A 16,306-nucleotide genomic window follows, 5' to 3' on the forward strand; every position below is an offset into this window, starting at 1 on the left:
TGCCACTTGATATATTCTCTAACACAGTTTTGTGGGGTCTTATCTGAAGGGAGAGACTGAGGACTTTTTTTCAAGAAATGGCACTTTGCAAGAATGCATCTTATCTGATGTGCAGCTTCCACGTGCAAAGATAAATTGTTTACATACTGTTAAAGATAAATCTTTCTGAAGCCTGTTATTTCTGCAGGCCATATGTTTGAAAACTTTTACACAAAGCATGATTATTCTTATGCCACAAAAAAAAAAAAAAAAAAAAAGTTCCTTTGCTTCCTAATAAGAATCAAGGTTTTGGAACACAGTTTCTCAAGGGGAGATTTTTATGATTATTTTCTTTTTAAGCTAACAAATACTGCTGAAAGCTCCTTTCCAAGTATTTGAGGAAACTGGATTAGTAACTGAATATTCACATTTGGATATGTGCATACATATTTCTCCCTTACGTGGCTAACAGCTGTGCAGAATACTGTCTTTCTGAGGAATCATAGCAAGATGCTAGCCTATGAGATTTCCACCAAAGAGAGCCTCATTTTAATGTTTTTTTAACTTTCCTTTCATAAGATATCCCATTGTTTCTGGTTGCTTGAGCATTCCCATATTTAATCCTGCACTGTACAACTCTCTCCTGTTTTTGTAACAAAGTTAAATCTTGCACACACTTTATAATGTTCATTTCCTTAAATAAAGAACCATGGGGTTCCCCAGCCTGTGCTCTCTACATGACGTGTTTCTGAGTGAGCCAGCAATCACATTCAGTACTGACCAAACTTTCCAAAATGTAAAAGTTGCTGTAATCCAGCCTAGAATTGAGAGCAGCACAGGCAGCTGGGGTACCAGCCATAGCCCTGAGAATCTTCTGGCTAAGTTTTGCCTATGGGCTTACAGGAGGGGACTGCACTCACGCTGAGCTCCAGTGGTTGATGCACCTCACCTTCTATCTGAGGAAGAGCTTCCCTCTCTGCTCTGTTACTCTACAACATTCCTATAAAGAGAGATTTAAGCTCTGATTCTCAGGCCAGCTCTGATTTTGTCTGTAGACCAAAAATGGTAACTTCGCAAAGATACACTGCATTCATATTTTAACATTGTGATAATTCACCTAGGCAAAAGACATGATTAACATTGCCAATTCACTGTGCAACGTAGCATTAAAGGAGAAATGCAAACTCTACCAGATTGAAAGAGAAGGAGCATCCTCCCCCGCTGCCTGAATTCTTGTGGGACAAGATGCTGGCAGCACACCAGTACAGAGTCCTATAGGCAGACAGAGCACAGCTCGTTCAGACACTGCCTGGCTCCTGAAGTAACAATCACTACTTTTATAAGAGGGGGAGCTATAGAAATTTTCACTCATTGCTATGCTTATCTACGAAATAGTATTGGGAAAATGTGCTGCCCCCACTCCACATTCATACATCACAGCAGGGTCTCCTTGGAAACTCCTCTTCCTCAGATTCCCTTGCCAAAAGTAGACGCTACACAGCAAAGAGGCAGAACTGAAACAGAAATCCCAGATGATTAAGCTCAATATGAAAAAAAAATAAAACAAGGAAAAATACATAATCACCAAAATGCCAGTGCACTTGCAGAAAGTCCGCCCCCAAATATAAATGATGGTCATCCACTTTAGAAGTGACTTTTTTTTTTTTTTTTCACCCTTTTCCTTTTAGTCAAGATAGGATCACAAAGTTCAGCTGGTTTTAGGAGGATTAAGCTTCATTCATTTGGGGATGTAAATTAGAGGCAGAGGGACAGCAGCTGACTGCTGAGGAAAGAGAGGAAGGAGGAAGCAGGTCAAAGAGCAAACCATGTGTGACTGCAGGCTTTTGCTGGCATAAATCTCAGATGACAAGAAATCTGGCGCTCCACTACAAGACAGTAAAATGCAGGACTACTGCCCAATATACTTGAAAAATCTCCTCTATTACTAAGTGAATAAAGGCAGAATGATAAAATCCAGGTTTCTGTTAGCAACAGCATCAATGATGGGTAGGTGCTTGTCCCACCCTTCCTACTCCTAATAGTACACGGAGAATAGAATTCTACTGATCTTGTTTCCCAAGCATCCTCTGGTCTGGCTCTGGCAAACCCTCATGTATACAAAAAACAAAAGAACCCCATAGCTTGCTCCTAACCTGACTGCCCTGGGTAGCAGTAGCAATGTGGCAGTCCAGGTTTATGACCAGAATGCATTTTCATTACCTGACATCCTTCATGTCCACAGGTTCCCCGTATAATTTCAAATGCTTATATGATGCTTTGTCCCTGTAGCAACAGAAAACTAACAGCCAATTCCTCTCAGCCTTCCTTTCAGCTGCCTAGGTCTGTGATCTGAGTCTACATTAGAAATACAATACAATAAAGTCTCCAGAAGAATATTTTTAACTATCGCTACCTGCCTTCAGTATGCATCACATCTGCTACAGTTACCAGCAAAATAATTACTCCCATTGACAAGACTACAATGATGTAGTAATAAAAGAGTTATGCCGTGGCTCTATTAGAAACAGAAATCCCAGATCGTTTCTGGAGTCCAGCTTTTTTACTGGCTTAAGCAACAGGTTGCATTTTATAGATCAAGATTGGCTTGCAATGTTTGCAGTTAGAAAAGCTCATTTTGGCTTGAAAACTGAGTAAACATAGTCAGGAAGTGATTGAAGGAGCATAGACTGCCAAGATATAATTTATAGTTACTTTCCCACACTTTAAACTATAGTTCTGTTCTATGGACTCCATAATTATTCATATAATTAAAATACTAGATTGCCAATCCAGAAGTGCCTGATACTATCTAATTCAATTGTCACTGTTTATTTCAGTCCATTTTAAAAGCCAAGTCATCTATTGCAAGCAAATCTACAAAGAAATCATTCCAAAAACACACACATGCACATATACACACACACACACACAAACATACATAAACTTAAGCCCTATGAGTCCCTCAGGATAGTATTGCCAGTTCAACCTAAATTATTTAAGCAGCTACAACACAATTCTATGTATGGACCGGATGAGCCAGTGCTTAAGCAGGCAAATCTTGCATTAAGCCATGCAATCTCAGCTCGACTTTGAGCCAGGACACTACTTTTAGAAGATGAACCAAATACAGCTCTCTGGGGCAGCAGAAGAGAGTCTTCTGTGACAAAGAGTCCATCTCTTCAAATAAGTCTTTTCATTCCCTGACACTTGGCAACTCAGAAACTATCCCAAGATATGGGTGCTAGGCAAGTGCAGTTGCTGTTTTCCTTCCCCCAGGATCCCACCAGCACATCTAGAACACGGGTGCCCTGGACTGGTATGTTCATAAAACTGCAGTCAGCTGCTAGAGGTAACTGAGGCAGTGGCAGAAGCATTTTAGTGGTGACGGGTTTGACAGGGACCAAACAGCCAGTTTGTCCTTCAATGGAACTTCCTTCCCCTTGCTATCTCTGTTGATTTCAAATAGACTTCAGTCGCTTTACCGCCCTCAGCAGCTGTGCCACAGCTTCCGCTCCTCTGCCCTCCATGGTTTTCCCTGCACAACTTCGTGCTGATGCCACACTCCTTATTCGCTTCCCTCCCCCACACTTTACACCTTCCCAACTCATCACATGTACATATGCGTAGAAGAGTGACCATAACATGATATAAAGACATCAGTATTTTTACATTGTTCTCTTTTTTCCTATTCTCCCATCTATTTACATGGAGCAACATTTTGCAACAATACATGGAAATGACCATCCCCCTTTTACTTTCAGTGAGGTAATATATTTAAGCAGCCTGCAATGCAAAGTTGGGCTTCAAGTGATGATTACAAAGACAATTCACCCTTAAGTATCAATTCTGTTGCACATCCTTGTCATGAGACAAGCTGCCTAAGCAGCAATCACCAAATGCCAGCAATTTTTTTTGCCAGCCTTTTAAGCACATCGATGCCAGCTAACGATAACGCTACACAACTTAAGTATTAAAAAAATAATATATTTTTTTCTTTCCAAGTTGAAAACATTTCAAATACAGACCACATTTGCTTATTATTGATTTCCACCTTGGTACCAATAAATAGATACAGAAATTCACCCCAAAGTGTTTGCTTTACAGCCATTAATTCCCTGTAGTCTCCCCTCTGAAATACCCTCAAGTCCAGGAAATAAATAAAAAAAATGCTGTTTCTCAAGAACACATTTTGTATTGCGCTAAAAATACCAGCAAAACAAATACAGTATTTGTCAGTGTTTCTTGTTAGCAAAACAGAAAAGCTGCAACAGTTATTATTTCACACCTCCTTCACATAGGGACACATTTTAAATTGCAAACCTTTCTGCAGATTCTTTTGGATAGTTGAAAGAATACATGGGGGCAAAATAAATGTTTTAATAGTTAACATTACTTTGCAAATTAAAAAAAGTGAAAACTTAACCAGTATTTTATATCTTGATACACATATGCAATTCTCTTACAGACAGGATTTCTTCAAGCTTGAGAATACCGGGAAGTACTCTAACCCATAAGACGTTAAAACATCTTTTTTTCAGTTATTCACATTTTTACAAATATATAAAACTTGAAACAAGACATTCATATAAATAACTTTTCAGTAATGCAAAGACTTCTCAAAGTCTTTGTCAAATTCCTCAAATGACAGGTGTGCAGATACCCAATCTACCCAGCATTAAACATGTAGGTATCCCAGTAGCTGTCCTGCAGCATATGACAAAAAAAATCTTGAGGAAATAAGTAGTAGACAAGTATCAAATCCTGCTTGATTAGATTTGTTGAGATTCCTCAGAGTCAAATCAGTGTTTATTAGACACAGTTAAGGTATGTTTATAGCATCAAGTTCCAGAAAAAAAACAACAATAAAAACACCCCAAAAAAACCCAGAAGAAAAACTATGGTAGAAGATAGACAACAAATATTGCATGCATTTATAAAAGGATTTAAATGTTTAAACTTTCTTAGCAATCTCTTATGTTTTCCCTTTTTTAAAAAAAAAAAAAAAACAACAAACTTGTCTAGTGAAATTAAAGTAACTTCTTTGAATAATTGCTCTTTCCTATTGAGCATCCATAAGAAAAGGATAAATTTAAACCCCAAAACTTTTAGCTCATAACTGTATTATTTTATCAAGGTCCAATATATCATTTATTACCACCCATTTCCCATTCATTTATTACTTTTTCTTCCTTAGTAGATGCAACTTATTTGTATATGAATGAAGAACTGCTCCTTTAAGATTTTGCATTTCCCTTCATAAAGAGTTTTCTTCCTTTTGGATATATACACCAAATTCTTAGAAGACCAAGGAGAAAAATCAGCCTACATGTCTATCATATTTAAACTTTTCTGATAGATAATCATTCTGTAAAACACACGTTTGATTGGCACGTACATGTAACGAAGGAAACAGAAGTCTGCATCTCTAAGACGAAAACAAAAGTATCTTCAGTGGATGTAACCAAGACCCCCAAAGAATCACTCATAGCTTAAGTCGATTAAAGACAAAATTTAGAGAGGGAAGGGATCTTAGCCTGCACAGCAAAGTTGCTCCCATGCCGCACTTCAGTTCTTGTTTTAAGTCTGCTTGCTTCAGTTACCAAGGTCAAATCATTGTGATCCTGCCTGATATTCACCACCATCTTCTCCAAGAAAGCTCTGTTTCCTCTTTTCTCTGAACATGGTGTTTTGCTTCTTCAGTGACATTGGTCATTAACATCATCACTTTAACTAACCTTCCTGATTCCTATATCAGATGAGGGAGCTGCAGGTAGAAAGCCATCTCACCGTGACACTATAATGCTTGCTTCTAGTGCTCTCACTGCACCTAACTTGCAGTTCCACGATGCCACGTTCACATAAGAAAGGTCCCAGAGTTACCATCAAGTTCTACCACTGACAATGGTGGGCTACCTCTTTGGGTTGTACAGAGCAATAAATCGATGCATTCCGCCTTTCAGGTTGAAAGAAAGGACATGGAAAAGAAACTGCTACTATTTCAGCAAGTTGAACCATGTGGAAGTAACTTTCTGTTTCCAGTATTTTCCAGAAATAATTTTATTATTTCAGTTAATGAAGGCACAGATAATTACAGGATCTTTTCCCCCAGATAACTTTTTTCACCTGTAAGTGCAAGAAGCAAGCAAGCAAAAATAAGTCACACCTCAATATCAGATTAATCTACACAAATTATTAGCCAGAAAAGCTTTGGTTGCCTCCCCCTATGAAGACAAAACATTTAGCAGGAAACAAACATAAAAAGATTTGCTGTCGCTGCCTCTGCCTGTTTACCACAATACTTTTACCTGTATACACTCAACCACCAGGTAAAAATAACACTAAGACTAAAGATGTTTTATGCCATTGACTTGCTGGGACAGAATTTCATCCTTTGCACCTTCAGTAGACAGCAGGTGCATCAATACAATGGTTTTTCCTCTCAGTTAATAGAAGAATTAAAAATTACTAGAAAAGTTGCCTTGACCAGACCCTACCAGGAGTATTCTTCATGGCAGCTAAGCAACAGATCAAACATTTGCATTGTGTTACATACCTGAGGAAGCTAAAGCAGATAGGCTCCATACAAAAGAAGGTTTCCTGTTCCAGTTCCAAGATTCGTGCAGATTAGCGAAGGAATAATGGTGGCTTTCCAGGTTTTTAGGTTACCTTTGTGGCGGAAGTGGTTCACATTTTATAGTCTCATTAAGAACTGTTTAGACCTCAACCCATAACATTGTCTAGGCATGAATACGACAGCCTTTTTGCCACTGAAATGGAGAAACTGATTTTGACATTTAACATGTTATATGTATTTTATCTATAATCTCTAAACAGTAATGAGACATATCCTTTGTAAAATAGTGTTAAACAGATAACATAAGCTGCTATGCAGAACCATGGTGAATTTGATTTTTGAAAGAAATTAAGGTTTCTCTTTTTCATGACTCAAGAACCCTTCCAAGAGGGCTTTTAAAGGGGAGAGATGGCAGCCTGCCTCACAAGTGATGACAGCAGCCCCTAAATCAAGCGTCACATAGCTTCAAACCCTCAGGAGTCATCAGTCATGCTTGCAAGAGGGGAAGGAGCAGCCTCCTTCCTTGAGATCAATGAGGCAAACACAGAATACTCCTTCTGCTCTCCTAAGGATGATTGATGACTCCTTAGACACTGAAGTGTGTGACATTTGATTTCAGTCACTGATAAGGCTGTGTCTATCCAAACACCTTCTAGTTAATGTTTCCAGGGCCCCTACATAGCTGTTCTTTGTGATGTTTTACACAAAGCTCAATTGTTCAATGATTAATGTATTTCTTAACAATAGAAGAAAATTCTGTAAGAGAATTTTGTAACTGCATCCCTTGATATTCTGATCAGAACACAAAATAGGAATATAGGCTCCTCAGGAAAAATAATGGGAGATATCCTGCATTTGTCAAATAACAGTGGGGAAAACAGTCCTAAATGAAAACTGGCTTTTTTCCTCAACACTTTAAAATATATCCTTTAGGTCTGCTGTCTAGAAAACCTAATGCATTGATAGATTAAAAATATTTTCCACAACTTTAAAAAACAGATTTACATATAATTATAGATTTCAACAGACTTGAAACATGCTTTATAGCTTCCTTATTTTTCTTACACCACCATATTCTTACCCAGTTGTTCCATATTTTGAAATGATGCAATCAGCACGATTTGAAACTATGGTTTGTAATGATTTGCAACTACAAGCCACACTTTTGTTTATAGGTTCTAAAACATATTTTGTTTATAGGTTCTAAAACATGCTTGCTTTATATTACATCTAGTTGTATCAGAGGTCTTGATAAATATTTTTTTAATATAAAATAAATTGCACAGTACTATTTATATATATTATAGTGCTTGTACCCAATTTTTCTGCTTTTTAAGATTGATACTGAATTAAATGTTTTAAGCAGCTGTATTTTTGTATCTCTTACGACATCACAATCAGGAAATGCAAGAATGTTTTTCAGCCCTGACTTTATAAGCGCCATGTTCAGCTGGATTCTGCCCTAGATGCCTTTGGGAGTTTTAGGACTCTGCACAAAATTCATGAATCTCTGATAAACACAACAACTAGGCAGCTCAGAAGTTTGTCAGAAAATACATTCAAAGGGAGCTAAACTGTACTCCAACAGGTTGTCAGTTATATCTGTGTATCTTTTTTCAGTACTTTTAAGGTCAAGTGCTTCATATACTTCTAGTCTGAACATTAGTCTCCTTACTCTGTAAATTTGTTCATCAAAAAGCATACTGGTAAATCAGAAGAATACTGCAGCACAGTCCAGCAAAAGATGATGAGTGTGGCTATCTTAACCCTTCAGAATGAATGACAGGAACAGAATAACATTACCGTTAAAGAAAAATACTCCGCACAACCTTTATCATTTTGCCAAAAACAGCCCATCAGAAGAAACAAAGAGAAATTCCAAGCTTGTACTTGTCAAATGAATCTTTCATTTAAAATCTGAAACAAAGGCATTGCTTTTGCCAAACACTGCTAAGCTTTGCTGAGGCCTCGCGTGAAAAACCAAGAGCTCTGACTATTTGGAATTTCTATTTGATGTAAAACTTGGGCCTGTTCCCACTTAATGCAAATAAAAGACTGCACGTTACCTTGAAACTCCCTAAAATAAAAATGATAGTGACTCAGAATTGTGCCAAATTAACTCAGCTATGATGAAATGATTATAAAAACATGATGGTATGAACTGTCTTGGCACTTAAAGACATGATGAAGTCTCCATAACACTCTGAAAATTTGTTAGAATTAAAATAAAGGCTGGTTTTGAACTCAACATTTTTCTTCCAAAATATTATACTCTTAAGGAATTTAAAATACTAAATATAATGAGATACAAAATCAAACGAGTATTTATGTTGAAAAAAATATTTTAAAAAACTCACCTTTTAACATAATGATAGTTTTCTAATACTGACACACTTTAATGTCATCGACAAAAAAAAAATAAACCAAGTATGACCTTTTGGGCAATACTGTTTGTTCTACAATATATATTAACTTGTGTTTTTCTTTACTAAAAATCTGAAACAGCTTTTCTTTCTAAAACAGATATAAAAATCATCTTACACTGACTCATGGTTCATTATGAGATAAACTAAAATGATATTCAAGAGTTGCCCTTAGCAATGACGGTAACTGTTGCCAATGACATCGAAGTTGAAAGGTGAACACAGATGCTTAAATCATACAGGGTCTCATTTTACAGTTTGAAGTGTACTGCTTCAAGTATTTAAGCATATGATATGAACACTCTCCAGCCTGAGGAAAATTTCTCTCAATTATCCACTAATGAAAACCTGTATTTTGAGAGTATAAGAAGATTTTTAGAAGGGTACATTTGTTTAACAAACAGCCACCGTTCTACCAGAAGTAGCTACTTAAAGTGGTAATAGATAATTCCCAAAGTCCTTTCCGTACCATACATATTAGGAAGCAGGGAAGTTGAATTCTTCGAGGAAAATTATATTCTGAAACTGTCAGACAGGTTTCACTTAAAAACTAAATTCACACATTGATATGGGTTTGTGCACATCGCTTTTCCCGTTTCTCTCATTCCTCTTCAACCTAGTCAACTCCAATTACATTTAATAGGATAAATATTTAAAACACATTTCTATGTAAATCAGCTGGAAGACAGATCTTACTGGTGTGTTCACGGAAAGCACAGAGCACTATGTGCTCAGAAACACCTACTAGACTTCAAATAAGATACATGGAGGAGAATATTTGTGAATACCCAAACTGGGAAAAGTCATCACGGGAGGAATGGGAGGTATGGCATGGGTGGGAAGAGAGACTTAGTATTTATTGCTAAATATGCCCAAGTGCCCAGATTAACCTGTGGAATACATAAATTCAGAGAAATACAACTACTTCCCAGAAACAGTTGAGATGAACAAAAAGAGAAGAAACAAAGAAGGCTCTTGGAAACCTGCCTAATTTCCTCTGAGCACACAGTCCATCTGCTTGACAAGCTCACAGGAAAACTCAGCTTCCATCATTCTCTTGGTCTTTCCCTGGGAATGCCTTGAAGAGACAATGGCTCTCCCAATCTGTTGCCATGAGATGACCAGACTGTTTTGGAGCTGGAACTCTTTCATTGTCCAAAAGTTTCAAAATTCATGGTACTATTTTTGACCCAGAAGACACCTTCAATTACCAAAATTTTCCAATAAATGGTTCACCCTTCACAATCTACTTCTACTCTTCAGAAATATGTTCATTCTGGCATTTTCTAAATTCTGAATGCTCAACTTTGAAATCTGCAAAAAGCATTATGTGTTTTGGAAATTTGCATAACTTTGTTATTCTTCCTAAAAATAAATGTCTGTTTAAAACAAAGCAAAAAATACTAAACTAACAGCGTGAAACACTTGCACCTACATGTTGTAGCTGTAAAACATAGGTTGTCATCCTCCATTTGGACCTGTTAGTAAAGGAAAAAGGTGCTTTTCTTATTAATTTCACTTATATTTACTGATAGAAATGGAATGTGTCATCCTGTATTCCATTTTAGGATCACATTGGCAGTATGCTCTAGTTCACACGAACATTTTCTTTTCATTTTTCCTGACCTGTTCTCTGCAAGAAGTCTCCTTCCAGTCCTGCAACTTTCCGAAGTCCTTCTCTTTGCCCAGTAAAACCAACCTAAAATCCATGCTTTTCTATTCAATTAACTTTTTTATCATCCACATCACTTGTCTATCGCATTGGCTATTTCCCCACAGAATCCTGTTGATTTCAGGCCTTCTCCATAATGAACACTCACATTCAAATCCATGCCTTTCCTTAAACTGAGCAGTCGCTACCATTACCTCCTCAGCTCTACGAAGCATCCTTTTGGCTAATCAGTAAATAATTTCCTCTAAACTCAGTCTAAATTCTAACACCTTCAGAGGTCTCCTTCTACATCTTTGTTCCTCATCAGATCCGTCCCATGTCTCTCACATACTTTTCCAGTTTTTGATGTGGCTTAAGCATAGTTTACTTGTCAATTATTTGGCTGATGTTGGACCATCACTTCAACCCATGGTTTTCTATTTTCACACCTGCCTCCCAGTCTTCCCAATACAGAAGTATGCCACTGTCTAACAAGCAGCCTAAGTTTCCATCTAAAAGTCCCAATTTTCTAATTTTCTGGCAGGTTCCAACAACTAACTCTACCATTATTCCACATCTGGTCCTGCCTTCTGAAAGACTGAAGGAACAGGGGAAGGCTTGCAGACCATAAAGAGAAAAGACCTAAGAAGCAATTGGCTAATTGCACATTACAAATAAAGTCTTAAAATTCTCTTTTGCCAGAAACTGTAAGTTATTCCCTACATTAAAAAAAAAGAAGTTCAATTCATGTTAAAATCACAGAATGGGCAGCCATTATATGCTCACCTGAAATATTTGTTTCAAGGAGAAAAGTGCCCGTCTCAGCTCCCGTCCATTGGAATTGTAAAGTTTTTCTGGGGGGGGAAAAAAAAGACAACAGAAAAAAATTCAATATAAATAAAACTGAAAACATGGTAAAAATACAGTACTGATTTCAAAAGAGTTAGAGTGGAAATGTCATAATTCCTATTTCCAATTACGTAGACTGCTGTTAAATAAAGCTTTATTATTTTTATGTATTTATTTATTTATATATATACTCATTCATTTAAAAAGTGCAAGTAAATTCAGGGTTTAGTCATCCATAATTTTGGATGAGATCTCCCAGGTAAATTTACAATGGCTTTAACAAGATCAGTGAGAAACAATGCTCTGAGGAATTTTTGAGAATGGCTAGAAAAACTGCTCTTTCTGCATTAAGATAAATTTAAGGTTTACTGAAAGTACCAGATTAGTCTCAAAAGTCTCAACTAAGAGCACCCTTTGCTTTTGTTATCAAAGCTAGAGCCACTGAATCCCATCCTTGACTGCCTTCCCTCTAGACATTCTTTTCTCATGTTCTCATCTTTCTATTGTTAAATCCTTTCTGCAATGGCAATCAACGTTAATACCAGAAATAGTCGGACAGTCTGTTCTAAGCATAATTCAAAACAGTGTTTTATTCTCATGAAAACTGATCTTGATCTTTTTCTAAATGAAGCAGAAGCCTTCTTTTCATCATCCAATACTGAAACATATTACTTCATTTATTCCCCTACTAATACATACTCATAGAAATAATTCAAAGATGACAAAATAACTTTTCTATCTTTCTGAACCCTGCCACAACATTTGCTCCTTTGGAAGAATTTTTGGACAGTGCATTTTAAGTTTATTATTGTGTATTTGAAAGTTACTTGTGACTATGCATGGATGCAGCAAAGGGCATGCTCTTCCAGTCTTCCTGGTCTACTACATTTGGCGTACCTGACAGAGACGTTATGCAACATTTCTGCAGTCCTAAACTGAATTTTCTTACACTAATGCAATCTGAGGACAATTACAAAGGAAAATCAAATCTTCACAGTCAGCTCCCATGACGCACTTTGTGTCACCCACAGATTATCATGAAAGGACCTTCTCTGCAATGGACAGCAGCCAGCAGCTCATGAGATGAAATGCTCATGGAGACAGAGTATTCTGATGAGAAAATGAAATTTCAAACTCCGGATTTTTATTTCTTACTTCCTCTTGACTAGTTCTCTTTTAATTACTACTTTACACTACAAAATAAAATTAAGTTTTATTTCCATCTCTCAGGAAGTTACGAAAAAGGGCCTAGCATTTGAAGCTTCAATGCATTTACAACCCAGTAATCATTTTTTACTTCAATCAAAGGCGACAGGTTTTAATTTAAAAAAAAACATTTCTTATTCCCAACAGTCATCTTCAACCAAAGGAAAAATGTGAAGTAAAACTTCAGCAAAACTCACACTTTTTTTAAAAAAAAAAACTTTGAAAGTAGTTTTATTCATCCCTAATTGCCTCTGATTTCAAAGGCAGAATGTGTAGATTTGGCAAAACTATTGTTGTTATAAGTTGTCTCCTTCCTTGCACTGTTTATAGATTCCTGACAAAACATTGGAGGAACAGATTTCACTTCAAGCCATAAACTTAGAGGCATACTTTAATTACTCTCGCTTAAAAACACACTGGCATGTGAAACTACATTTCTTGGCAGGATAGAGTAATTTTGTCAGGAAAGCTTAAAGAATAATAAAGGTCTTTTAAGACCCAGTCCGTCAACTTTACATGCCACATTACACAAAATATTCCTCTTTGAAAGATACCCTCATCTGGCACTTGTTATTACTAATTTCCCTCTATTCATAATTCACCAGCATCATTACAAGCAGAATGTCTCCAAACAAGGCAATACATTATCATCTTAATCAAGAGAGGCACCATTTCTTAAAATGCTGGCAACTTTGTACATAAATATCAGCGTCCTAACAAATGCCATCTGTTGGTCTGGGTCTTAAATAGGAACAATCATCATCCCAGCCCATGGTAAAGTCCTAACGAACCACTGTTGTGATACCGTAACACTGGTTGCTTTCATTGGTGCATGCAGATTTTTGGTACATCTCAGAGGAACAATGCTGAACATTTTTATTCTTGGTTGTGTCACAGAGTGTGACGGCATCCTTGGCAATCAGCACAAACAATGCTCTTCCTGCTGGCATGTAGCAGAGGACAGAAGTTATTAACTGCAGCTCAAAAAGGGGTCTATCATTAGAGCGGAAGAATCAACAACTACTGGAACCATCCAGTTTGGAAACAGCAGTGGCAGCAAGACAGCAGTGTGTATCACAAATGTTTCAGCTTGTCTGACACCCCTTTTGAGAAGCAACAGCCCAGGTAAATCATCTCATTTCTGACATCTCCTACCAGGGTGGAGCAAGCTCCACAGAGACAATGTACATTCGCAGATCCCTCCTCATGTGCAGCTGCTCTTGTTGAATCAGCTCAGAAATACAAGTTCCTAACCTCTTCACCTGATGCTCTTACACACGGCAATATACTGACCATCTACATAAGTCTTGGCACCCACTTCTTACAGTGCTGGTAGCCATCAGAAACATTCACGGAGCTTAACCCAAGGAGGAAAGTGAGATGGTCACTCCTTGGAGTCATGCCACATCAGAAAATGTTTTCATTTAGGAAACTATAGTCCAGGGTGAATCTCCCCCAGGGCACGAAAGCCTGCTTAAGCCAAGGTACTGCATCGGTATTTTTGTTGTGTTTCTGTGTGCTGTTTTTCAGAAAGTGATAAATGTATACAGCAGATTACAGCTCAGGGACACTAGGCAAGATGCTCTCAAGGCCTTACACAATACCCATTTGTCAACAGTAACTTTAATGGCACAGAGACCTTGGGGCTCATTCCTAAAAGCCCCAGACTGCAACCAAGGCTATGAAAATATATCAGCAGAAACTGAAAGACAATAGTCAGTCATAAGCTCTTTTTCTACAGTAGAAAATCAAATTAAAAAAAAACAGAGAGGGAAAGGCACATTTGCTTGCAATGTTTTCAGAGTGAAGATGACTCAGAAACCAGATAGCAAATGCTTTTCAATGCTTGCTGTTTTACATTAGCAACTTACAATGTTGCGCTCTTTTAAGCAGACTGAGAAATAGCCTTCCATGCTAAAGCAAACAGTTGACTGTAATTCCCAAAGTGCATCCCTGGCGGAGTTGTCTTTAACTAAAACAAGTGATATCTATAACTTGGAGACAGGAGTCCAACCTGCTACTATCACCCGAATCAAAAACTTCTGAGGGGCTCCAAGGACAGCCCAAAGTTTTCAGCTTGTCCTACCTGCTCACTGTCTTGCTATAACGTGTTGTAGATGCGCTTGAATATGTACACTAGGATGGCTTTATGCCAGAAATTGAATCTCTGAACTTCAAGCAGGAACACTCGCTGCTCCACCTCTCCCTGAGACTTCGTGAGCCTCTGGCCCTTTGGTGAAACACACCTCCCATCCTTTCCCAGGTACAAGTTCGAGACCTACTACACTCATACCCTTCAAGATCAGAGATGAAACAGGTCAGAGAGTTTGAGCTTTCTGACTGTATCTACCTATTAATGACTGCGTGTCTGACAGTTATGTCCTGATAAGCTATGGTATTGCAGTTCTTTTGTACTACTTTTCTTCAAGAAATAAAGAGCTCCTTCTGCAGCTGTGAAACAGGTTTGATTGCAGGTACCTAGATGATATACAGTTCTCCTGGTGGCTCCCTCTGATGTTAAGGAACACTAGAGGGCGCTGCTTATTTCTTTATTTTATGAAAGAAAAGGCACTCTGTCCCTCCATGGGCTTCCCACCGATTAAGCAATAAGTTTGGGATGATAAATTGGTACTTCACTAACTTTGAAACCCTGATTTTTATCTGTAGGCTGTAGGTCACCCCGAGAAACTAAAAAGTATCAGCACTGCCCACCTCAAACATTCAGAATCATAATCAACTATTTTGAAACTATCTGACAGAAAACCAGGTACTGGTACAGGCTTGAGTTTTATTTACCTTTCTGTTAAGAAGCAAGAGTAACATTTGTTCAAACACCCTTCACATCATAACAGGCAGGTATATATTCTTGAAAGGTGAAAAGATTCCCTTAGCTCACCACTTCTTTCTACAGGCAGAGCATCAAAGATAACCTGACTTGTGATACAAACAGACATGCATGAGAGATGGAGACTTACAAGTGCCTACTTCCCTGCAACAGCAGCACTTGGATCAAGAGAAGGCTTCACGTTCTAAAATAAACCCATCATTTTTTACTCTGGGGGTTTGTTTGCTTTTACTTTTGCAAAAATAACTCTTCTAGAAAGGAAAGGAAAACAATTCACTTTAGGTGAAAAGGGATTTCTCAAGGTGAATTTGGTACAAATACGGCAGTGGAAGGGAGACAGTTTGCCATCAGCATCTTTTCAGAAAGCAAGAGAAGCCTTTAAAGATCTTTACTATATCAGGCCACCGCACTGGTAGCTTTCAAGGGAGATTCTATATTTTCAAAGATGACCATCACAGACTTAAGTGTCATTGGGTATTAAACTCTTGAGTACACGGGAAAAGGAATGTTTTAAAGAAAATAATAATTGGTCTTTATATTATTAGTGAAGGTACTGACTTCTGCTCTCTAAGGGAAAATGAGTGTTTTCAATCCACAACAATAAAAGAAAACACAGAACTGGCTGAGTATTGCTTGGTTCAGTCCCATGTGTTACACCTGACCTCTGACCGACAGGGTACCATCATCCTCCCTTCCTCTTCCATCACACCCATTGAATTCGTCCCTGGGATATAGTAATTTATGTAGCATCAGCCTTTTGAGCTGTTGGCAAAAGCTCA

The 16,306-nt window shown here is 37.8% G+C and overlaps 1 protein-coding gene across 12 annotated transcripts in view; it reads right to left on the reverse strand.

Annotated features, from left to right (window-relative positions):
• FHOD3 (formin homology 2 domain containing 3) overlaps positions 1–16,306 on the reverse strand; it is a 450,149-nt gene that overhangs the window by 216,835 nt on the left and 217,008 nt on the right. For all 12 annotated transcript variants that reach the window (XM_080379989.1, XM_080379988.1, XM_080379997.1 and 9 more), the window contains exon 4: positions 11,414–11,481. In XM_080379989.1, the coding sequence (XP_080236115.1) occupies positions 11,414–11,481 (68 nt within the window). The remainder of the gene's footprint in view (positions 1–11,413; positions 11,482–16,306) is intronic.

Source organism: Falco punctatus (genome assembly GCF_963210335.1).
Source record: "Falco punctatus genome assembly, chromosome: 3".
Lineage (NCBI taxonomy): Eukaryota > Metazoa > Chordata > Aves > Falconiformes > Falconidae > Falco > Falco punctatus.